The 26,765-nt window shown below is 34.6% G+C and overlaps 1 protein-coding gene across 6 annotated transcripts in view; it reads left to right on the plus strand.

Moving 5' to 3' along the window:
* Positions 1-25,173, plus strand: part of GRIK2 (glutamate ionotropic receptor kainate type subunit 2) — a 366,111-nt gene extending 340,938 nt beyond the window's left edge. For 3 of the 6 annotated variants that reach the window (XM_074538571.1, XM_074538572.1, XM_074538576.1), the window contains 3 exons: positions 5,946-6,196; positions 13,766-13,943; positions 14,323-20,292. In XM_074538571.1, the coding sequence (XP_074394672.1) occupies positions 5,946-6,196; positions 13,766-13,943; positions 14,323-14,390 (497 nt within the window). In that variant the 3' untranslated portion in view covers positions 14,391-20,292. Of the gene's footprint in view, positions 1-5,945; positions 6,197-6,402; positions 11,780-13,765; positions 13,944-14,322 lie in introns of those variants that run through there. The other 3 variants (XM_074538573.1, XM_074538574.1, XM_074538575.1) reach the window with 3 other exon arrangements.
* Positions 25,174-26,765: the final 1,592 nt, after the last annotated feature.

Here is a 26,765-nt window from a genome sequence, read left to right on the forward strand (position 1 = left end):
TTGAAAAAAACTTAACCTGTGTCAGAAAAAAAGAGATATAGCTGGAAGGCTAATAAAATAATTTAACAATGATCTGAGCAATTAAAACAGCAAAAACAATCCATAAACATCTTAATTTTGTTCAGGTTATCTTGATATTACAAAAAAGAAACTGTGTATTTAGTATTCAACCTGTTATTCTGTCTTATTTGAATTATTCATTATAGGCAACCATAATCCTTTTTTGTTTTGTTTTATAATATACTTACTGTAAAGGATAGATATGTTTTAATCTAGTTGCAAATTAATATTTTTAAGTATGTTTTTTTTCCCTGTCCTAAAGCAATAAGTACTTATGAACATGAGAATTACTTAATGGCTACTGTCCAACTCTCAAATATTCATCTAACTTTGATATATTTTGCATATTTATGTCTGGGAAATTAATATGTAATAAATCTCAGTTCCATCATCCCTCTTGGTTACATTTCAGCCTTATATATCTACATGAACTTTGAAACAATTTTTCCTTAAAGAATTACGAGAAATTAGCCACAGCTGGGAGTTGGTTATGAGTGAGAAGAAGTGAAAACAATTAGAGAATACACCACCCAAGAAAGTGTTTTGATTTCACTTAACATAAAATACTAATTTTAAGTATTCCCTGATTTACCAGAAACTTGTCTTTTCCAAGTCATATATGTACCTCAGAGATGAATACAAATATGTGTGTGTGTGTGTGTATACATGTACAGATGCATATATATATGTAATTAGACTGCTAAAATCTAGTTAGACGGTAAGCATCTACTGAGGATTTTCCATTATAGTAACTGCAACTTAGTGAATATATTCTGTTTACTCCATGCCTAGTATTAAAATATTATAATCCTAATGTAACAGAAGGTATCTGGGTTAAAAATAAGAGTCTACAAGCACTGATTTTTTTTTTTTTTTCATCAAAAAGTTGATTTTGAAAATGGAGTCAGGGACTGGGAACTGATAGAATTTCTTTTCTTTGTTCATATATTTCTTGGAGTTTTTAGAACCCACAGATAGGAAGAATGAACTGAGCTACATTCCTTCTGTTGCTTCCTCCCCATCCTGCTTAGAGAAGGGAAAGAAGATAAGAGAGATGTTGCTAAGCTAAATCTTAAATGATTCTCCCATTCCCAGTAGTATAAATGGTGTTAATCAGCATTCTTATGGAAATTTCAGGCATGCTTAATTGGACTGAGACTGTGACTGCAGTATATTGTATTTACACACAGACTATATTTAGGATAGATAGATCAAGGTGACATAATCACAACAGGAATGGGTTCATGCTGAAAAACAAACTCAAAACAAATAAGACAGAACTCTCTCATTCTGAGTTTAGTGCTTTTTCCTTTCAACTAGTAAAACAAGAACTTGAACTGGTTGTTTTGGTCATTGTATACTAGTCGCATACAGCCTCAAACCTAGATATCCTTCCTGTTATATGTGGCTTTCTCCTTCCCATAAATATTCCCATAAGTATTTACTAGTGAAAGAAGTTCTAAATAATCTCAATTTTGGACCTAGGTTTTGAATATGATGGTGTACTCCTAACCATTGTCCTTTGATTAGGCCAAGTACACAGAATAGAAATAATGTTGCAAGATAAATAGAAGTGTCTTGGGACTATTAATAACAAAAGAAAAAACAGAAATAAAAGATGCTATCGCTTTGTATTCAGAATGTATTTTTCCTATCTAGAAAATCAAAAGTAACATGTAAGAATGTCCTGTGGGCATATTTAAAAGCACTAGGCAATTCATAGTCATTCCTTTTGGTAAAGTGTCCCTGGCTCAATGGAACAAAATATTTCCTGGCTAAAAACGTTCTTATAGAAGGAGTTAGCAGAATACTGCTCTTACTTTTGATTTACTTAAAGTCAGAATCAGTTCTACTAGTTCCAATATGCTCCAACTGCTTTCATATGATAGAATGAGTAAAACAGACTAAGAGTAACCAGGCAGGAGATTTTACTAAGTTAAAATCTAGTAGGAAGCTTTTTCAAAACCAGTTAGATCAGCAGAATTTCAAAATACTGATCTGTATGCAGTGAAGCCTCAATATAAAAATCTTATGTGTTCATAATTTATGTTTAAACATATCATTATGTGCATAAATCTTTACATATTGAGACTTTAGGGCAGAAAACATCTCTATGTATAACTTCTGCAGTAACTCTGGGAGACTGTTAGTTTTGTAGAGATGCTTTAGAAAAAGGTGTTTTATGCAAATTTTCATTTTTAGTTTAAACTTTTGTAAGCAGGTAACTGAAATTAGAAATTATTGCTTCCCCTCTTGAGGTTGTTGAACTTGTGCAGGAAGGAAGAAACACCCCTATAATCTATAACAGGAGCGCTTAAAATTATTCTGGCAGAAATTCTCATTTCTGCAAATAGGAGCTAGAGAAGGATCAGCAAATAATTTATAGATTATATTCTGTAGATCCTCCAGTCCCAGTTTTTCATGGTAATAAATAATCAGTTGATAGGGAAACAAAAGAGGTAGAAACCAACAAAAGAGAGGAGAGAAAAAGTCAAATGTTTCCATACTGGTCTTTTGCCTTTCTCTTCACTCAGTGGAAAATTATGCATTCACTTTTTTCCCCTGATTTTGGAAGAGCATTTTAAAAATCACTCTCTTTTCCCTCCCTGTCTTCCCCCCATGCACAGGCTTGTAAGATTGGGGTTTTTTTCAGCTGCTTTGTCTTTGTATTAAAGGTTGATATATGAAGTTTCTATTTCCTCATGTTCCTATTTCCTCCTCTTTCTTTTATTTTTCTTTCTTTTTTTTCCTTATGCTTTATTACTTCATTCTTATTCATACTGTAGGTATTTTGAAAACATGTATATTGACTGTGACTATTAGAGTTTCTATTTTGCTTTTATGACTTTTTTGTTTTTGTTTTGAACACTAAACTCTCTTTAATGAGGATTTAAATAAAATTATATTAGACGCTTTAGATTTAAAAATGTAAAAAGCAGGACATGTGCTTCTTGCAGCACCTCATGGTAGGGCTTGAGTCATCTTTCAGTCATGTGGTGAAAGTGATAGAGAAAATTACCTGAAAATGTCAGAAATCTTTTGCATTTACTTGGTAACATTTTTCATTTCTGCAGGAAAAGCAGGTGTTATACTTAGAGGGTAATCTGGGTGCCTTGACCACATTCTGTATTTATTGCTTCTTACTTTTTTATGCTACCAATGTCATTCACAGATCAGTCTGTGGTACTTTTAGCCACTTCAGGTGCTTTTGGGTGGATTTTCCATTGCTGGGACTTACAGTTCTGTTTGTAAGAGAAAAAAAGCCAGGAGAAAGTCCAGTCAGAGGAAATAATATTGTTCATATGCTTCCTTTGTTCTCTTAAGGGCTACTTGAGTCAGTATAAAAATAATTAAAAATTCCTTTTCTCAAAGTATCAGATCATTAGGTGTACTCAATATTTGCTGCAAAATGAAAATCTATTAATTTAGAACATTCTAAGTCCTTCAGAATTAGAATAGAGCTACAGCATTCAATGCTAGCTTTTCATGGGTATAAATTTTTAAATGCTTGATTTAACAGCAGCAATATATAATGCTTGTCATCCCACATCGATCCTGACTTGTGACAGGATAACTTCTTAGACAGGATAAGGTATAACAAATATAAACATTGCAGTAGAAAGGCCCTGTAATCCATTCCAGAATTATGTGTGCAAAATTTTGCAAACCACAAATAGTATCACAATTACTATTGTACTGAATCACGGTTATCTGTGTATTTCCAATGCAACCTTCATAAACTTAACTAATTGTAGACTGTATTAGCCCATGCTTTATTGTTTCTGTCTGTGAATTCCTCAGTTAATAAATTTTTTAACTTCTTCAAATAGACTAGAATTGTAAGTGTAAAAATCTGATCCCCAGAAAATATAAATAATACATGAAGAATAGATGGTACTCACTATATTTAGACCAACAGAGAGTGTGGAAACAAAATGCAAATCAGTTTAATTAGAAAGCAGCCTGTCAGATCAGAAGACAGCTTAAACTGAGTCCAAGACTATTTCTCTGAATCTAATGTTATTTAAGTTGTTGTTGTTAAATATTTATATGCAGTGTAATGTTGAAAATATCCCCAAAAGATTACAGAATGCACTTACACTTCCCCAGGCTCTTGTGGACTAATCACTTCCTTCTTCCATCTGACTGAAGCAACATGTCAAGAGTGGGGTTTGCAGAACTCCAGCATAATCAGGATGGTCTGAAATGATGTGACTCAGGCCCCTGAATGTTTGTTTTCCTTTCTTCATGCTTCCCGTATAGTCCAGTGCAAACACAGTTTACCTCCCAGCACAAAACATCATCCTTTTCCAAGCACAGATGATAAATGCACAAGTCCTTGCAATTTAAATACTTTGAGGTTGGCTCTTCACACATTTTATTCTTGAATGAAGGAAAAGGTGCTTTTGCATTTTGTAATTAGCAGTTCTTTCTATGTTATAAACTGGCACAGCAGCTCTTTGTTATAAGCTTTCTTCTCAGGATAAATTCTAAATATGTAAAGAAATTGAAGAAATATAGAATAATTGAAAAGACATTTAAAAAATATAGATATTTTCCAACAGTTTTAAGACTATAAAGCATCTTATCCATGCATTTCTTCAGTTCCTCACAGCTGATCGCAGTGCATTAAATAGTTAAACAGGCAGCATCTCTCTAGCAGATACAGAGGATTTTGTTTCAAAGGTAAAAAGTTAATGAATATGTATTTTATTACTCAGCTGAAAGAAACCCTAAAGTCTATAGCCAGTAAGTAGCATTATTATGATGGAGAGAAAAAGAGGAGGGATGCATTATAGAATTGCATTGATATGAACAGAAAGAGGGGATACCATGCTTTTTCATCTACTCTTTTTCTTCCTTTCCTGAGATTTCTTAACCACTTTAATGAAGAGTCTTTTGTTCCTGTTTTCAAAGGACAAGAAAAATGATGGCTTTGTTCTCTACTTAAATATTGCACAAGTCTTAACAGAGAAAGCACTTCTAACTGACATGATTTACTCTCTAACATGCAGAAAATAAAAGCCTTCTCCATCGCCATTATTCAATTATCAATGTACATTTTAAAATACCCATTGAGAAGCCCCTATGCCCAATGTAAAGAAAAAGAGAACAGATTACATACAAAGATATGACACCAGCCTTTGAACTACCCCTTGAAATATTGAAATGTTCAAAAGCTACAAAATTATAATGTAATTTTAAAATAATGAATTATGAGACATCAAAATATGAGACTATACATCCCTGATATCCAAACACACTGAATATTATCCTTCTGAATTCTTGCTACCTGTTACTGTTAATAAGTAAGTGCATGCTGAAAGGTGTTTTAAGTGCCTGAAAATCTATCAAATTAAGACTTCTGTGGGTTGGTCCTGAAGCATAAATTATTTCTCCCTCATTTAATAAAATGACAGGATGAAGTATTCATTAAATATCAGAACTTGTATTAGCTTTGTGATAGCAAGCTATGAAGCAACAGCTTACCTATATTAAACTAAACCTAATGAAGCCCATTAAAAAATTTCTTGGGAAAAAATTGAAAAAAATTGAAAGAAGAATACTCTTTGACTGAGTATAATATTTGGGCATGAAGAAGTTTGAGAGCATGGGACTAAATGTGATAGGAATTGTTGCATCAAGTGTCATGGCTTACTGGAAACACCAGCTGGATCAAGTTTTCTGGATATATATTTGTGTGAGCAAGCAGGTTTGTATTTATGTCACCAGTGTGATTGTCTCGAGAAGCAAATGGCTTTTTTTACTAATATTATGGCTGTTAAAGATATAGTCTTCACGAGTTATTATTTATTCTTATTTGGAATAACTAACATTTCATGTAATATATTCCATGTGATATTTCTTCCCTGTGTTCTCTTCAGGTTCTCCATATAGAGACAAGATCACTATAGCAATTCTTCAGCTGCAGGAAGAAGGCAAGCTCCACATGATGAAAGAGAAATGGTGGAGAGGCAATGGTTGCCCAGAAGAGGAAAGCAAAGAGGCCAGTGCTTTGGGAGTTCAGAACATTGGAGGAATCTTCATCGTGCTGGCAGCAGGATTGGTGCTTTCTGTCTTTGTGGCAGTTGGGGAGTTTTTGTATAAATCAAAAAAAAATGCCCAGTTGGAAAAGGTAAATATTGTCATTACCTGTTTATTTTATATTATGGTCTATTTAAATAATACTTTGAGCGTTTTGTGATGTTTAGTGAAATGTAGGTGATGCTTACTTATTGATTATCCGTTTAGTAAAGTATTTGTATAACAAAGGATGACAGCAAAATCTCCAAAGTTTTACATTTACAGCTTTTAATTTTTCTTCAATGTGTTTAATTGTAGCCAGATTTCAGGACAAGTGACTATTTCTCCTCTTATTCAAGCCTGAAAAAAGACAGCTTTTTACTCCTGGAAGTTCACTGCAGTTAATTTTATGGATGAAGAAGAAATCTGAAACTTAATGGGAAACAAATTAATCTTCTACAGATAATTCTGATTTTCAAAAGACAAACTCTCTGTAGCTCAAAGTCTAAAACTGTCTCTATAGAAATGTTCTTTATAGGAGTTTATACTTGCAAAGTTGTCCTGGTAACATCTGGAAAAGAATACATCAACACAATTCTTTTTTTGGTGGGTTTACTACTGATATGTTGTCCTGTAATTTCAAACTGACCCAATATTGAAAATCCTATTGTTGACTTGCTGTGTACTTGCAATTTATACAACCAGAATACTGTAAATGTGCTAAGACTAATAATATATTGAAAAATTTGTAGCTGAAATTATAATTTTTTGCATAATAAATAAATCTTTCTATATGTATGTGCCCATGTCAAAACCTAAAATAAAATAGTTTATTTTATTCCTATGGCAAAATCTGAATGTTAAACATTGAGAGAAACTGTTGGATTTTGCTAGGTCTTTTTGATTTTTACTTTTGAGGAGATTGTGACCTATGACAATTTTTAAATTTATGTTTAGAAATGTAATTTAATACAATCAGTAGTAAATCCAAAATATATATTTATACTGGTATTTTTCCAGATGATGCTAGTGAGCTTTTGTAACTTGAGTCATTACTCAGAAAATTTACTATTTGTTTTTGCTTCTTTTGAGGCAACTTTTTGGTACTCAAGTTTCCTGTTACAAATATATTGTTAAGAATTTTTTTCTAACACACACTAAGGCAGTGTGAGGTGTCAAGGTCCTAAACACTGTTTGAACATGGGTACATTCATTTATTGTTGAAGGACCCTTTCAGTCCTCTTCTTTTCAATACTGCAGGCTAATTCCTTCTGTTAACATACTGTTGGAATGTTATGTTTCTGAAACGAATTTGTAAGGAAAAATAATACTGGTTACTTTAGAAACCCATGTAAATATCAGTAATTTTTATCCATTCCTAAAATGGATTCGGATCTTATATGAATATCAGTAAAATTTGGTTTAGCTTTTCTGGACTTTTAGCACACACTCAATTAGAAAAATAGGACTGCTTTGATAATAATTTTGTTACGTGAGTTCAGTATTTTACAGGGTGTAAATGCATATGTGAAGTAGCAGCATGTTGGAAGTTGAGCATGAAGGGAAGCAAACAGAAACTTTCTAATTAAGGACTTGTTTCCTTTAAGTTCCTTAATTTTTGTGGGGTGAGGGGAGGGGAAAGAGTTAGTTTATGTTTCTTTGATTTGATTTTTTTCAAATTTTGCTTTTGTTTTTTTTTCCTCTCTTGTTTGCTCATTAGTGTTGGATAGAGATAGCAATGACTGGAGGAATGTGACCTTTCAAAAGCATTTGTACCAGAAATGTTTAATAATCAAGGTTTTAGGTACTTTTAAAAGTTAGGAATAAATCTGAAGCAGCTGAGTTGAGTTGAGTCAGGCTTCTCTCCTTTCTTTCCTCCTTGCCTCCAATCACTTACCTTCCACCTCCTCCCTGCTGCTCCCAGACACTCTGATATCAGCAACCATTGAAATTTCACTGCAGTTTTATTGATGGAATGAACTTAGGGGGAAGATGATGCTTGCATCCCTTCACATGGCTTACCCCAGCATCACCTCACCCAAAACCTTTCACCCTCACTCTTCCTGCAGCACCCAAAGACTTTCAGAAAACATCTTCTTTCAAGCTCTCCAGGTATAGCAGATCCCCTTTGCCTAGGAGAGGGAGAACATCAGCAGCCTAGGGCGAGATGAGAAATCCTGTCAGTCTCTACAAGTCCTGCTGAGATGAGCAAACAATGCAAATAGCGCTGCCTTGGACATCCTGTGGGGATAGAGGAGGCACCTGTGACAGTTTGGTGACATTTGTGGTTTCATCCCTTAGGAATCAGAGCATCGTTCTGGCATAGTGTTTGTCAGTATTTGGGAAAATCAAAGGTCATATTAAGAACCAAAGAAACAAAATAACTTCATATCTGCTGAGTATATGGAGTATCCTGAGATATAAGTAGGCATGAATGTTTGCTTTTTAATGTGTACCGAATACTCATTTGTACTTCCAGCAGGGAGGCAGCAGAGATTGAAATTGTATAATATAGATATGGAGCTTTAGAATTTTTTATGTCACCCTGCTCTTGGAGCTTGCACATAAACAAGACATTGTATGGTGTGAACCTGTTTGGAGGACTGAAATCTTGAAAGGAATGAAGCTCAGAAAAACAGCAGATAAAATGGTGTTATTCACTAAAATAAAAAATGTTGCATCTTGTAAGAAAAGATGGCTCAAAACATCCATGCCCCTGATGTGTTTAAAAGTCAGAAAGAAATGTATGACACTCCTGAGATTTTCAGTGAAACAGATGATTTTATGCCACCATAACACTTTCAGGACAAGGGAAATTCTTCTCTTATTAGCACCTATCAAAAGCAAAGATAAGACTGGATGTTATCACAGTTATACTGCCAGTCACTAGCACCTTCTAAAGCTAGCTTGCTTGAAAAATAAGTATCCTAAATTACTAACTATTTTCTAGAAAATCCAGTCATTATGAATGTGAAAACAGCTTTATATGGATTAAATGTTGCTTTCATTTCTAGCCATTCAAAACTCATTGAGCCTTCAGCAAGATGGAACTAAGTATGCTTGTGTAAAAATAGCAAATGTAAGTTTTACTAATTTTGAATTATTAAGTACTTCACATAATGTGATTTGAGACACACATCTTGACTATTTGTTAAGAGATGAGGTCATATACTTCCAGTAGTAAAAAGTATTAGATTCAGTCTCAACATGTACTGAAACAGTAAGTATACAGCCAGCAAACTATATCTGGAGTTACACAATCAAAATTAACAAAAACATCAATGAAATTAACCTCTCTGAAATAGTTATTTATTTATAATTTAGTATAAAAACAATAAAAACAATAAGTACATTAATACTTGTTTATATTTCACATACATTTACAGGGAAGACAAAAGCTATTGAACTCTCCCTGTTAAATAACTCACTGCTCAGCTGCACAATTGAGTTGAGAAAGATCAGTGTGGATAATTTATTTCAGAAGACACAATGAGTGAGCTCTTGGCAGAACTGGACCCAAAGCAGAGATCAGTAGCTAGGAATATACACATGTTACATACAGAACTGTTTTACTTACAATTACAGATTCCATGGAAAAAGAAATTCTGAATGCTGAGCTGTGGCCTGTATATGAAACTATGTCTTTGGAGATGGCACAAATTTATCTGGATGACTCTTGCTTGAAGTGAATTGAATACAATAATTTAAAACACTTTCTGCAAAATGTTCAAAACATGGTTTTATAATGTAAGGATAGCAGGAACAAGACTTTCTGATCCTAACTGGCTCAAAAATTCATGCAGCTTTGATGAGCTGCAGTGTCTTTAGGTTATTGTACAATTTGATCTTATTAGAAATTAAATGTGGTTTTGCTATGGTTGCTAGTAATTCTGAATTTTCTACCTCACACACATGTTTTAATAACACCATAACCTAGTGTGTGTTTTGGACTGGATAACTCTTCTAGTCTTGCCTAATACACAGTCTCACTGTTTCCTTCAGAGAAATGCTGGGAATTGCAGAGCACATATTCTTTTCTATGGCAGAATGCTGATATTCCAGTTAGTGCTGTGGGAAACGGGAGGAGGAGGTGGTTGGTCAGAGGTTGACCTGACTGCATTCTTGCAGAGCAACCACAAGATGGTGCCTTTTAATTTCTGAGAGGGAAATTTAATTGTCACTTTTTAATAAAATTTGTGTTGCAATGCTTACCTATTGTTTAATTGCAGCCTTTCTGAAAATGCTAAAGGCTTGTATTATTTCCCATTGTTTATGATACAAACATCTAATTATGTCATCTACTTGGAAACATGTTATTATCAGACCTTTTTTATCTAGCCAATCTTGACAATAAATGGTCAGTCATTTGCATTTTATAATTGCTTTTGCTGCTGAATGACCTGCTCCCTTATTTTAACAGGCACTCAGAGGGCAGTGAGTAAGCAAGGTTAGAAACAGAAGCCATTTAAAACAATTATGATGTCTTTCCTCTTTTTTTTTATAATTGATGTGCATCAATGCATTTTGGGATTATGTCCATTTCGCACATTTAGTTTTTTATAGCTCATATTATTATCAGAAATGCCAGGGAAAACATTGACCTTGAAAACCATTAATATTTAGCACAATATATTGATGATTCTCTGAGAATTTTTTGACCTTTCCTTTGATTTTCTAAGTGTGCTCTGAGATTATTTCCATTTTCATACCACCCTTACACAGTGATCAGATAGTCCTGTAAGAGTCAGCTGTGTGATAGAATTCATGTCAGCCAAGGGCAAATATATAGCTCTTCCTATGTGTTAAGGACTTACAGAGATAATTTAATAATTCCTGAAATATTTTGATGCTTCTTTGTCAGCAGGATGCATAGAAAGTCAGTATTTTAATCTTTGTTAAAATTGTTATCTCACCAAAAATGCAAAATCAAATTTCAATTGTTTTATATGAAAAACTGAAAAGCTTTTAGGATCCTTCTTATTTTACCATAATATTTTATGGTGTGGTGGTTTGGGTTATTTTTCCAAATTTTACTAAATTAGTTGTCACTAAAGTACTTTACTTTCTCAAAAAAATGCAGTTATGTCAGTTTTGCTGGAGTTCAAAAATATTCCTGATAGTTTAATATCAAAAGCCTTTGAATTTGGAACAGTAATTTATAATAGCTTTGGAACAATACCAAAGTAAATCTCAGCCTAGTGATTTTTTCCAGGGGGAGACACGTTCAAAAGATTTTAAAGTTGAAAAGCTTGTTCCTCAGGCCACATGAAACAAAAGGATGTGGACATTCTTGGTAAATTGAAGTAAAAGCTTTGGGATTTATATCCAAAGTAGCTTTTACATGAACTACAGTCAGTGATGTAGTTCTGTATTTTTGTATCACATTTTTTAATGGAGTAACCTCAGAAACTGTACTTTTGGCTGCAAAAAGCAGCAGCTGGGACAGGTCATGGAAAAAAAATGTTTTTCCAACATAAGCACACTGCATTCTGCAGATATGCCGTTGGAAAATTAGGAACTTCCATCACCCTGTAGTCCCCTGAGCACTGTGTGAGTATGTACAAACTTGTATGGTTGATTTGTGTGTGTGTAGGTGTAGAGATTACGTGAATTTCAGGTATTAATTTTAATACTCTTGACAACCATGTAAGTATATATTAGAGACTGTTTTCTAAGGGGAGGAATTATCACAAAACCCAACAAATCAAAACAAACCTTCCCAAAAAGCAAAATCCAATCTACATCTCCAAACATCTTAACGGAAGAAAAAAAGAAGAAAAAAAGTGGAAAAAACAAGTTACCAACGGTGGCATTTTAAAGTAATTTGCAAACAATAAAATACTAAACCCAAGAATTCTATTTTTATTTTTGATTGCAGCTCAACCAGTAACTGTTTGGTAATGGACCTTTTTTTCTGAGGTATTTTTAATGTCTTAATTTGTGTCTTTCTAAAAACAACTGAAAATACAGGAGTGTATGTAAAGTTGATAAATACTTAAGTACACAAGTTCAGGAAATTCACCATAGTTTCATATTCATTCAGTCAAAGATCAGATCTTAAATTATAGGTTATCTGAGTTATGGAATATTTAAAATTTGACAAGAATTTGAAGTTGGACAAAAAAAAAATTCGGAAACATCTAAATGTTGTTTTCTTTACAGCAAATATGGTTCACTTTCACTTATCAGTAGAGATAAGAAACACATTATATGATTATTTTCTCCTCTGATAAAAATATTTTTTTCATTCTAGTAAAAAAAAGTCAGATCTTAAAGCATTTGTGTCTTTCTAAAATTTTTTTTACTGTCTTCCTCTAAATATTACTGTAGTGTATAATATTTTAATATAAAACATTAAAATTCTGATTTTTAATTGATGAGCTATGCTATAATTAAATGTAGTAGCAAATACAGTTTAGTTCAGCTGATTTATTTGCTTTGACTTTTGTATAGGTCAGCAAAATAACATCAAGCGTTTCCTACCACCTTTTAGATTGAGAAAATATCCTTGACATATAATTGCAGAGAAATGGGAGCTAAAAGTTTGATATTATGTACTGCAATATGGCTATAACAGTTTCCAAAACTGTAGAAAACTTGGCATTAAGTTAATATTAACAGTCTCTCTCTGTTCAATATGATTTGAGGCCATGCCAGATTTCTCATTGGGTTCACACTGTCACACTGAACTATAAAACTAGTATAAATTTTTACAGTGAATAAAGTACTGAGGACTTAATCTGAGCAAACTTTGAAAAAAAAAAGCTGTTTAGAATTCAGGTAAGAAAGGTTATGTTTATTTTCTAAAATATCTCTGCAAAATTATTTTCAAATCATGTTATACAAAGCATTTTAATCCAGACAGATTGGTACACACAGCATTAATTACATTTCATCATCACTTCCTTTCACCATGCTTGGTGATCAACAAACCTGACATGCCTTTGACAAAAAGAATTAATTTGGATGTAGGATCAAAGATGATTCAACAGGTGAATGACCCTTCACATCCTGTGGCTGAGAATGGCAGATCTCCATGGATTGACTCAGTGCAACCAGGATCACCTCTGCTGAAAGGCAGAAAAATACCTGCCCAGGTGTGATTGCAAAATACACACCCATTAACATTGCAGTGGTTATTGTTCTAAACCAGTTAGGCAATGCCATACATTCTGTTATTTATTTTCTCAGTGACAGCTACATGGCTGAAGTACTATTAATTGATCTCAGTCCTTGTTAAGCACCTGCCAGTCTTGTGTAGCCATTGTCCAGGGACACGAGACAGCAGTACCAAGTTCTGGAAGAAGATCTGGGCTGGTGTCACAAGGTTTACATCAGTGGCAATGATTGCCTCTGACTGAAACACTAATGACAAATAGCACTTATTGCCACTCTGAGTTTGAAAATACAGATCTAAACCTAAAAAAATGTGAGACTGTCAGCCTTTTCCTGAAGAGGCTGAACTGAAAAGCAAGGATAGAAGACACCCTCTGAGTGCTTGTCTTTGCCTGTCCAGCACAACCCCTGTCTCCCTGGGATTAAATTGCCACCATCCCCCTATTTCAGCCAGGCACTGGAAGCTCACAATGACTGCACAGTCCTGGTCTGACAATAGAGTAGGACTGTGTTTCATCTGCGTGTCGATGACACCACTGCCCAAATTATTTCATTATCTCCTCAGTGGCCTCATATACATGTTGAAAGGAGAGATGACAGGATGAAACCTTGTGGAATCCTGCATGAGAGAGAGCCCTCGGGGCTGATGAGCAATTGCCCTATGACATCCTCTGGGATTTCTCTGAGAGGAAAGAGTGGAACCACACAAGTGCAATCCCTTCTGCCCCAGCCTAGGTCCACAGGTGAGTCAGAAAAACATCATGGTCAGTGTGATGGCCAGAAAGGCTGCTGGCAGAGCCAAACAAAAACACTTCGAAAAAAGCTTTCTGCACTAATAGAAGCTCCCCATCAACCACAGGAAGAAGGGTAGCTGTCAGGCTGGAAACAAGGATATTAGTTTCAGAAGACTTTAAATGAACTCAAGTGTTTCTTTCCTGGAAGTCTTTGTCACCCACCAGAGAGCATTTTGTTTTGCTAGGAAATAAATTTCAGAATTTGAGAGTGGCAGAATTGTTCTTCTGTGGGTATTTTCTTTTTGTTTGTTTGCTTTCTATGTTTTTTTTTTTTTTGACACCAGTTGATAATTTATTTAAGGCAAGCTGGAATTTTATTTTCCCACAGGGAGACACAATAAGCACGAGAAGTGGCCTACATTGAGGTCCTGTATGTCATCTGAGTTCATCTCATAACTCTAAAACTCAGCAAGAAAGAAATTTTCAGCCTGCAGAAAATGGTTTCAGTGTTTTGTTATAGGAAGGGTCAGTCCCATCAGACTTTTTTGGTCCTCTCTGTCAAACAGCTCCTAAAGTCCTTGAAGCAACCAGCGTTCTCTTACAGGGTAAAGCACCTCATGCTTCATCAAGCTGTCTGGAACTACTCTGCTGGTGGTCGTTTTGTAGATACTGTGGTGAAAACAAAGCTTTATCTGTGGAATTAAAATTTTCACTTTGCTTGCTATTATTGTCTTCATTTGAGTGGGCAGTGAAATTTCTGTTTCATACAAGGGACATGTATTTTGGTCTATAATACATTTTGGTCTGAAAATAACTTCCTAAAATGGGTACTTGTTCCATTCCCACCAAAACTCCAAATAATTGCTTAATCTAAAACTGAGAATATACTGGTGATATGTTCAGGTAATTGCTGTGAATTTAGTCTGGAGTGTACTTGTGCATTAGAATTGCTATGGATTTAAACTGTACTGCATCAGAAAAGTCAGTGGCAAAATATTTTTAATGTTACTGAGTATAAATATATATGAGCATAAATATATATGTATAGTATGCCCATGTGCAGCCTTTGATCTACAGTCTTGCTAAAGAATAGGTTTATAACTAAACAACCTAAAAATCTGATCATTACAAGTATACTTCAACTTTGAAATGCTTGTACTCCAACTACTGTGATATATTATTTCACTTTTTCTGTGGTTATTTTCTCTTTAATTGTTCATCTCTTTGTGATCCTAAGCCAACATTTTGATAGAATTTATTTTTCTGCCTAGAGGGTTTGACAGATTTTCCACACACATATTTAAAATCCCTGAAGGAGTGGCATAGGAATCAGAAAGTGCTTAGGAAGGAGAGTCAGGGTAGGACTGTGCATTCATTCTCAGCTAACTTCAAGATAAAAAGCAGTTTGATTGCTGTGTCCTCCTGGATGCTAGAACAACAACCCATAACAAGACAATACAGGATTAACGCTGTTACTGCTTTAAGATAATTAAACAAATCTTCAAATAATGTCTGACAGACAAGACTGGAAGTAATGAACTTCTCAGTAAATCTTAGATCCTTCCATTGAACGCTGACAGTCATTATTATATTATGTGCCTAAAAGAAGGGAAAAATATAAACTGGTAACTGGAGACTTTTTAAAATTTAAAACACACTGAACAATAATCACTTAAATCAGAATGTTTAGAGTGGTGTAGGCATGCCATTCTCTCTTCCCGTTGCTCTTTTTAGGCTGTTAAAAGAACAATCTATGGTAATAATCTCATAACTATGCGTCTAACAAATGCTATTATGATTTCTAAATACCTTTCTAAATTCCCATAAAGCAAAATAATGAAAGCAGTGTGTTATCTACCTTTTATATTAATACACGTGCAAAACCACATTTATTTTTTCTCATGCAGTAAAGCCATGCATAAGCTGCCTAATCAGCTTGCAAGCAGTGGTAACATTTTGCAAAATTCTCATCTCCATGACTTGTGAGATGTCAGCTGTGGCAAAGAATGTCAGAGGTGTCAGTTACTTCTTTATTCATTTTAAGGGGATGAACTTTTTCAGAATTGTTTTGTGTTTGAAGGGTAAGAACTACAGTTCTGATTAAAATGATCTTCTGTACACTTCTTTCGTAATGTTGTATCATGATATGCTGCAACAAAACACTTATGTGCACTATGGTTTAGAGAGCTGTATGCTGCCCTTAAATTCTTCTAGCATTTGATTATATCTAAGATGACTTGGAGGCTGCATTTACTTTCTGGCAGCATTTAAGAAAACAACTTAAGATTTTGTAAGGGTTAGTGAAAAATCGATAAAAACTGATGTTCTTGTAACATGCCTGCAGTGTGTAAGGTAAGTTGGGAGCAAGAGGTTATTTTCTTTGAATTAAATGGAGAGTCTTGTAATATATACTAAAGTGCTCAATTCCATGATGGACGACAGTTTTGAAATGTAGCCTTTCAGTTCTGTAAACATTATGTTGTTTTCCCTTAGCAGTTGAACAGCAAGGATCAAGACACTGGATTTTCTTTTGTAAAATCATATATGAAAATGTCTTCTATCTGTCACAAAAAAAATACTCTTGAGGTGCTTCTTGTTTTCATGTCTTATTATTCAAAAAACTGTATCCTCACACTGAAAGAACACAAAGTTTAACAGTATAAAAAATGGAGGCTACAGAGATTGGAATTGAAATTAGACCAAAAAAAATTAATTTCAATGTAAAAAAGTAAACCATAAATCCTTTCTAAAATTTATTGAATATTACTTTTTTGATATGTGTGAAAACTCTTCCTTATATTTCTCAGATAGAACCCAAAGAAGAAAAAAGATCTGGATCATGAACTCTTACATAGCCTTGAAATGATATTTTTAAAATACATACTATTTCAGTGAGTGAAATTTGAAACAAGCAAACAAACAAACAGAAGATATGTAGCAATACTCTTAATCAGAAACAATATTTTTATTCCCATATGCACATACAAGATAAAATAAAAAATTTATAAAAAATAATTTGAAAACACAGAATGGATGAATATACAAAATAACTCTTTCAAAGTTATGGTATCTGCTTTATTAAGACTGTCAGTCATTAAAACATTTCCCTTTTAGTGAGTTTTTATATCCAGGTAAAATTCTCAGATAAAATGCGTTGTCAAGTTTCTTGAGATATTATTTTCAGGGGATTTCAGAATGTTGCCATGTATCTTCTCACCTCTTGGATGTTGGCTGTAATCCATTTCCTACTGATATTACCTTAAAATTTGTACCCTTGCAGATTTTGCAAAGGCTTTGGTGGATTGATTTCCCCTTGAAAAGGATCTGTTCTAATTTGGCACTCTTCTTAGACGCCTTGGCAAAAAAAAAGACAAACACAATCTTGAAAGTTTTAAGAGCTAATGCATAATTTTAAAATTTAGAAGGATTTTGTTCCTCAGAATGTTTTAGCTAGGTCTTTAATTCCAGAGGTGAGAGCCATATCATGGCTACAAGGGGTGTAGTGCTGAGTTGCACCATTTACTTCTTAATGTATTCCCTATGAAATTCCTGAGTTATATGCTAGGTTCCTCACATAGTGGAAATGCCAAGATCTTCAAGCCTTAGCAATTTAGCCTGTAAGCCATTAGGGAATACTAAATTAATTCTTGCCCTTTTAAAATATTTCAGGGTTGATTTCAATTTCAGAATCATAATGGCAGTTTTGATGTTAAGCAATAACACTCTATTAGAAAAAAGGGAAAATCTAAGAAAATTGAATATTTTCTTTTAAAGCATAGCAGGATAAGAAGGTACAGTTTTCTACTTTCCACACAATGTTCAGCAAAGATATCTTATGCATTAATATCTGACATATTAAATTCAGACCATTCAATCAGGAATTTTAGCCCTCTCATTCACACAAAGAATGCTGTCTTGTATGTCAACCCAGTGCACATTGCAGATCTCACTTCAGCCAGAAATGCCAAACTTTTGCCTCTGAAGGAAATGTACTTGACTGTGTACCAGAGAAATATGCCTTCTTCTCCTTTGGATTCACAACTTAAACTTTTCTTAGTTGTAGGTGGTAAAATAATTTCTGCTGTAAGTTGAGTAGGCATTATTCCTTTATTTCAAACAGCAGGAGAAAGAAGTGCTCCAAAGGAAGTTTATCACACCCAGAGTAAGATTATAGTTTCCTTCAATTCCTGCCTGCCCATTTCCTTATTCATGCAGAGGATTAGGGAAGAGGGCATTTGCTCAGGCTTTGTTGGATTCACGCTCAGCTCTAATTCCTAATTAAGACAACTCATATTTGCGCATGCTCAAAATAGAATTTTATGTAATACCATTGAAGTTTTCAGAGAAACAGGAACTATTACTGAAGCCCTTCCTCTGTTGCTGTGTGCTCTCATCCCTAATCTACAGAATAGCTCGTGTTTTCCCTGTCTCCCATTCTCTGTCTGTTCCTTTGTTAACTGCTGCCATGCCAAGTGGAACAGGATCAGCAGGCAGCAACTGCAAGTGACCCACAGGTCTAATGCCTCTAGGTTACAGCTGTTTACTGAGACACAAGCTTCAATCTCTCTGGCAGAAGATGCTGTTATATTGACATTCTTAAATGTGACCCATGTTCAGCCATAATTCTCCAGCTGATTGCTGTCTGCACCAAAGCAAAGGATATCTGCCACAGATTCTTCTGTAGCGGTTGTCGCACTTTTTAAGGATCTTGGCTTGTTAGGTCCTTTCAGAGCACATCTGTTGGATTGATAACCATGCATGGAGAACTGGAATGTGAATTCTAACAGGATCCACAACCAAACCAAGCACCAGTGTGCTTCACAGAATTTCTGTTATTGCCAAATGACAAAGCTGTAAATTTTGATGGGGAGAGCTGAGCGTCTTACTGCTTTCAGCCCTGGAGATTGGACGCTGAATGCAGACTTTTATGAATACAGGTTCAAGATGGGTTCTCAGTGAACTAGGTTGGGTGTGATGTTTAAATATTTTCTGGATCTAATCTCCAAGCTTCAGGTTTGTATGATTATGAAGATATAACATTAATAAAGCAGAATTTTTATTTGAAAGCCAAATGAGACAATTATGTGTTGACTACCACTAATCAAACAAAATCAGAAAATTGTCATGAGGTAGTAAGAGAAATTCTAGGTGCTTTGACTTTTTTGCATATTGTTTGATAGGTTGTTTATTTGTTTTTCATTTGTTCATTTGCCTTTTTTTTCCCTGATCATGTCCCTGGCCTGGGGATTAGTTATTAAGTGAGAAAAATGCAAAGAGTTAGACCATATCTCAAATTTTCTTTGGCTGAGAGCAGTTGCCAGAGGCTTGGCTTAACATCTCAGCTTCTGGGATGGGTTATTTAGTTAGTGTATTTCTCCATTACCTGGAAAATGTTTAAGTTAAATTATGATGAAGATCTCAAAAGTGAGACCTTTTTTTCTTACTACCATATGTCATTTGATACTCCCGTTCTCACACTGAGAGAAGGTTAATTGCTCAGCACACCATTAGCAGTGGAGAATTCAGTCAGACTGAGGGAATAGGGAGATTTTATTTTACTTTTCAAATTGCTTGCACTGCAAACTGGAAAAAGGGCTTTGAGGATTTGATATGAATATGTCAATAAACTTTTTTTAATAGTGCACTTTTCATGAAGATCAACAAAACTGAATTGCTGTTTTGTTTCTTTTTGCAAACACATAATCTATAAATGATAATCAGCAGTGGTAAAAGTGTTTATATACAGAAGATATTATAGATTATGGAGTAAATATCAGTTTTCAGTAATAGATTTTAACAGTATTTAAAGATGAATTCAGGTAAACCCTCTATACTAAAACTTTATGTTTTGTGGAAGAGTTCTCACTTTATTTCCATAGAAATGCAATTATTATTCTGAAATATAAAGTAAGCTAAGGAGATTCTACTGAATGCCTGAAAGATATGTAACATTTGGATACTGTACTATAAAGCTAACATGTTGACAGAAAATCTGCTCGAAGTAGGTTTATGTAACATATGCAACCAGACTTAATACCTGCCAGAAAAACAATTGTACAGGCAAGGTGATTTTTACATTGTTTGATAAGTAATTTTAATTATTATTAAATAATAATATGCATATATAGTGATGCATATAATAAGGCCAGAAATTTGTTTTGAGCTTCAGACTGGAACAGAGCAAAGAATGACAAGTGTGTGCCGGTATAGTGAATCTGCTTCTAGACACTGCAGTTAGTAATTTCTTACAGCTATTTCTTTTTCTTGTTCCTCTGTTTCCCCCTGTAGAGGTCCTTCTGTAGTGCCATGGTAGAGGAGCTAAGGATGTCTCTGAAGTGTCAGCGCCGATTGAAACACAAGCCACAGGCCCCTGTTATTGTGAAAACAGAAGAAGTTATCAACATGCACACATTTAACGACAGAAGGTTGCCAGGCAAAGAAACCATGGCATAGAGCTGGGAAGCCAAATACCCCAAGCACAAACTGTCATCTTTTTTCCAAACAACCTTGCGAGAATGTTTCCTGTGGAAATATGCAACAAGTGCAAAATAAAATGAGTTACCTCATGCCGCTGTGTCTATGAACTAGAGACTCTGTGATCTCAGCAGTTGCAATGGCCAGACTCGAATCACAAGCATCATGGATCAACCAAGTTATGCAGGGTTACACTGTTTGTCATGGGTTTCCATCATTCTGAATGAATGAATGTTCCATGTGAGTTTTGTGGCTGGTTTCAAATGCAGTCTCAGTGAGAAGTTGCAGGTTCCTTTTGAAGTTCAACTCTTGCCAGAAAAGGGAGAATAAATGCCCAAGATGACACAAACCACAGAAGGAGTCTAGTAAAAGTAATGTCTCAGAACTGTAGTGGAACAAGAAACCATATGTTCTTCTGAACTTCCCAGCACAGAAAAGTTGGTAACTGCTGATAGACTGAAACTGCCATCTGGACAAGGTGATATGATCTTCCCGGATCCAAGAAATGTTAAAAGTGAAGAAACATGAATCCCATGAATAGAAGAATAAATATAAGGATGCTCACCTGGTTTTTTTTTGTTTTTTTGGGTTTTTTTGACTGTTTGTGACACTGAACTAAGTAAATAAATAATAATTACAAAAAAAAAAAAAAAAGAATTTAGCTGGGTTGGAACTTTGATCTAAAAAATCAACAAAAATATTTCCAGAATTTTGACCCAATTTTTAGATGAATGAAACTTTCCTTACTACAAAGGAATGTGTCTTACAAACTTTAGATATAAGCAATTGATTTTCTTTTCTATAATGGTGAAAAGAGGGAGGGGGGTGGGAAGCAGTGTATTTCACACATAGAGGGCTTGCATTTTAGCCTGAATGGGTTTTGAAACACTTGTTCCTGCTACTAATTGAACTCAATGGAGCCTGAGCAATTCTCGCTAATGTTGGAAGAGGGATGGGTCACCTAAAAGAAGTGAATGTCAAGAACTTAAAGGAGGACTGCATTTTTCAATACAGTCACAGTACTAAATGAACAATATTCTTGAGCAGTTTTTTTTTTCCAAAAAAAAAAAAAATGTTCAGGTTTATTTGTGGAAATGCAAGATTTCTATGAAAATAGTTTTTGTATGGAAATTTTTGTAATACTTTTTATCAACAAAATAAGAACATGTGTTTCCATCAGGGGTGTGATGCCAAGCATGAGTGGTAGTGCGTGCGCACCACCAACGTTTGGTGAAAACTATTTTTATCATGAAAAAGGAATCTTAGAAGAGACATATTTTCAAGTTATATAATATAAAAAAAATAGGTGCACTACCACCACTGCTTACCATGCTACACCCCTGGTTTCCACTGAGCTGATAACATGTTGTCATGAACAATTGTGTGTAAATGGTAAAAGACACAGACCTCTTGACCACATTGTGATAGAAGTTAATATGCACTCAGTTTGCTGTTTGAATCCAATGCACAAAATTAAAAAAAAAGAAAAAAAAAAGAAAAAAAAGAAAGCATTAAATTTATGTCAGTTTTAGTTGGTTTGGTTTTGCTGCGTGATTTGAGCAACATATGTGCAGTACTTTGTGTCAGTACTGGTACTTAGCTTCAGCTTAGTGCCCTATCCTGATGAGTCTTGCCACTAAATTTGTGACAAGAGAGTTGCTGGGATTTCTGACAGAAGCCATTACAGCACATTGTGATAATATTTGCAGGATTTGGCTCTTAGCTGCTTCAAAGCTAAATTATATGTCCTGAATGTGGTGAGTTCCTGGACATAACATTTTGAAATGCTGCCCTAAAGATGCTGAATCTTGCACCTCTGTCTATTGTAAATTTATTTGTATCTCAGCAAGAAATGTATAGTATAGACTATGTAGGAATGTTATGCCAACCAAAAAAGATTATTAAGATGGTCTTTACATGGAAAAAAAAAACTGACTTTAAGCCCCAAAACCATAAAATATCCCCCCAAAATATGGAAATAATAATAAATAATAAGTCATTGGTAAGTAAAGATGATGGCACAGAAATATAAAATATATAATCCAAACTGTAGAAATTATATAATGAAATCTGGGGGCGAATGGGAGGTTTGTGTCTACTACCCAGTTATCATAAATCTTCATAGAGATTGAGCTGGCCATTTCCATTGTGAGCAGGGACTGAGAAAGCAAATTCTCTTATATTTGTGAGATTCATCCCCATTTATGTGATAACAAAGAACAGGTTATCTTTGTCTGAAGTATAAAGAAGATAAAAACACTTTAAGCAATTTTTCTGGAAATGAGTAAACGTACATGATTTATATTTAAGTTAATTCTTTAAAACAAAAGGGAAAAGAGTAACTGTCATAACACAATGAAAACTCCTAATTATGATGGCTTGGAATGGAAAAAATTGGCTATTGCATTTGATTGATGATTTACAATAAAATTTGTAAAATCATGTAATAAAATGCTGTATTATATTCAAACATACTGTTCTTTTCTCCATTGAGGATGCTGAAATAAGCAGGATTTCATTCTCACCTTAACGCTCATTAATTCTCATTAAGCTTTTTGTGAGCCAAAGTAACAGTGAATGCAGGATATGTCCCAAATATTTCATTGGGTCAAAGTTCCCCAAGGAACAAAACTTCTGTCATGGAGGTAGTATAGCTTAATTAAGATTTTGGTCAGAATTTCAGCCTTCCTTTATTGAGGGAAATAGGAAAAGTAACTGGAGATTTGTATTAAAGATCAAGACTAGAAATGCATGGCTCCACAGATTCACAGTAGTAAAATGAGGTTTTTTTTTCAACAATCATACACTAACTCATGTTATTAGTCTGTTGTGCATTAGTAATTATTTCTGTATTACGACAGTTACAGAAAATTTACTAATAAAGGCCTGACTCCCAAAAGAGTAGAAAATACTACTGATAGTTTTGTACTTGCAAAAACCCAATATATTTAAATTCTTCAAAATCTTCAAAATCCTCATTTTCTTTTTACTGCTGTGAAAAAAATCCTCAATTCTGAAGAAAAATTCTTTGTATGGAAAGGCCTCTGAAAGGCTTACCCCAATATTAAAAAATTTTCATGCTGTATAAATTTCTGTACTGTCATTAAAGCTGATGGAGCTTCCCACCAGAAAATCAGAAGAGGATCTGGCCCACGAAGATTCAGAATCCACATATAACTGCTTTATCTGGTCTCATAAAACAGCTGAATTAGTCTGCTGATTTCTCAGGAAGGACAGGATGGTGGCTGCTTCTCTGACTGATCCTAAATGTCGCTGTAGAGAAGAATTTTAAAGCAGTTATAGCTCAGTGAAATGGCGCTGCCTGGTGGATGAGAATTGGAGGTAAAAATTGAACAGGACTTTTTTCCCCCCGTCTGTTTCGATGAAAATAGACATCTTTAAAACGCGTAAGACACCCTGTTTATATCTTCAGGTTGCCTCAGCATGGTTGTATAGCAATAGATAACTAGAAAAAAAAAGGACAAAACCCCTTTTATGTTGTTGATAAATGTAATTTGTGGAGGACTGGTAGTGAAAATAATGAGCCAAATGGTTGGATGAAATCAAGAGATGTCTGGTCCTTTACAGTGAATGAGGATTTGTCCAATTATAGACATCAGCAGGCCTTTTTAATGGTATTCTCCTTTTATATAAACAGAAGTACAGACATATACAGGGAGTATCTGGCAGATTTTATATGCAATATTTCTCTCTGAAATTTCTGTCTTAATTTTCTGTTGAAGAATTCAGTATAGATTTGAAATAACCTTTTCTTTCATTTTATTATTTCTCGAGACTCTGATCATTAATCTTTCCTGATTTCATCCATAGAGTGCTCACAACCCCCAAAATAACACAGTTTAGTCCTACTACACTTACTTGTTAATATTTCAGAATTTAAAAAACGTACTTTATCAGGGAAGAAAACATATTGTGCCAAAATCCAAAGCCACAATAGGAGAAATGCCCTAATATTCTACAAAATAAAAATATTTTCAGGGAAAAGGGATCATGAGCAGAGGTAATATCATACTAAGATGTAAAACATTATGCTATAAAATAATGTTTTATTGTTTTGATGTTAAGGATATTAGAAAAATGGGAAGCACTTCAGATACAACTTCACTTAGTCTCCAAATACATCAACAAACACAAAACATGATAACTGAAATACTCCTTTGAAAGAAGTGTGAGAACTTCTATTTAACGGCAATCAAGGTTTTATCCAACACAGCCCCAAATATGTACAGATATAATATCTAAGGCAGAACTAGGTGTACAGAAGCAATTGTGTTTCTGTCAGAATTTCAAGGATGTATTGGAAAACAAAGAGTTGCTGAGGATGGCTTCTCTTGCTTAGAAGATCGTTGCTTTCCAACCTCAAACATGCTAGTGTCCTGTTCTCTTCCAGTCTTACCTCTCTGCCTTCCTACAGGCACCTCTGACAGTAGGAAATTTATTTTTAAAGCCCTTTTCTTCTGGCCTTCCTTTAAAAATGGTTCTAATTAAAAATAAAGTTACTCAAACACCTCATCTCCCCTCATCAAGATAAAAACATTAGCTTTTCATGTGACTGTAATCTAATTGTCTTTATTTTCATTTTCTACCCCTCTCTGTCCCCTGCCTGTGTTATCTTCTCCTGTTGTTCTTGTACTTGCCTAGACTGTAAGCTCTTAGGGGGCAGGGAATCTGTCTTTGATTTGTTCTATGTAGCACCATGAACTATGGAGCTATATAAATAATAAAAAATGTAGATCTTCTTAAATGATGTTTGAAGTGATAGTGATCTGATTGACTGCCAGTCTAGTAATATATTGTTTTAGCTCATTGCCTGAAATCCTAATCACTGCAGCAACAGAATAATCAAAAAATAAAAATAATAAAACCAACCCAAAGGGGCTATCACACTGACTCATCTTACTGGAATTTTCCCAACATGGTCGGGGTATAGGAAGGTAATGTCATGTTCACATACCTTCTATAATGGTTTAAATGTTTAATCAGCTATGTTAGAATTTTTTTTTTTAAATAAGTACATTAACACAGATATACAGAATGAGCTTTGGAATGAGAATTTTGATTGGTCAAAGTTTGGAAAAGTTATGATTAAGAGATTGGTTAAGCTGCACACCAGGAACCTTTCCTTCCTTCATCATTTCAATCCATTTAGTCAACAAGCCTCTCATTGTTGAAATCTATAGCAATCCTGTTTGGCTAATAATTTTATAGGTGCAATTAGAAATTTTCTACAAAATATAGTTCTAAACAAAACTAAAGAAATACTTCCTCTTGCTTCTATTCAAAACGCTGTCTTTCTATGTCTGCTGGAATGAAAAACTGGGAATTCAAGAAAAATGAAATATAGATGAAAGGAAACAACACATACAGTCTTGAGGACAAACATATCAGCTTTCCCATTTACATTTCTCTTCTTCAAGGAGTGACATTCTGTATCATTGAACTGAACTCTTCTGAGTGTTGAGGTTATACTGACAATTCTACATGGATCTGTCTTTCATGAATTCTCAGAGCCAAAAGACCGCCTGCCTTTCTTTCCTGATCACACAATGTATTGTTTTTCCAGATGCTTAGGAAATTGAGTCCTAAGTTAAAAAAAATAGAAAAATCCTAGAGCTTCCTCTTTGCCATGACTGTAGGAGTTTTGCTTGGTGGAAATAGGATACATTACATTAAGCTTACCTGAAAAAATTGCATGAAAACATTGAAAATTGGTAAAGGATCTGTAGTTAGTGTTCCTCAGGCAACACTGACCACCACAGACCAAATCTGTAGTGATTTGGTTTTGAAGGTACAAGTTCTACTTATGATGGGTTTATGCCAATGATTGTCTGATGACATTTACCCATGAGTAGACTGCTGGCTGTTATGCCCAGGGAATGAAAAGCAGCCTAACAGAGTAACCATTATAATTCTCTTTACACTGTAACCACACTAACTGGCTGGGCCACTCGGGCTCAGGTAAATCAACAGAAATTTCCGATATGTACACCTGCTAAGCAATTTTATGCATTAACACCTATCTTAAAAATGCTAATTTGGCACAAGTTCAACTGGCCTGTGGGCTTATCATAAAAGAATCATGTCACAGAATCATTGAGGTTTCGAATTGCTGAGTCTAAGGCCTTCTTCAGGTGGAAGGGCTTTCTGGAGACTCTTGAGTACAATGCCTTTGTACAAAAAAGAGGCAACTAGAGAAGTTTGTCCAGGGATGGAGACTCCCTAGCTCCCCTGTTTCCAGTGTACAATTATGCTTACAGTGAGGAATACTTTTTTGCTCATATTTGAAGGGAATATATTGCATTTTAGCTTGTATTCAAAGCCTCTTGTCCCCTCACT

The sequence above is a fragment of the Zonotrichia albicollis genome, chromosome 3 (genome assembly GCF_047830755.1).
Source record: "Zonotrichia albicollis isolate bZonAlb1 chromosome 3, bZonAlb1.hap1, whole genome shotgun sequence".
In the NCBI taxonomy this organism is placed as follows: Eukaryota; Metazoa; Chordata; class Aves; order Passeriformes; family Passerellidae; genus Zonotrichia; species Zonotrichia albicollis.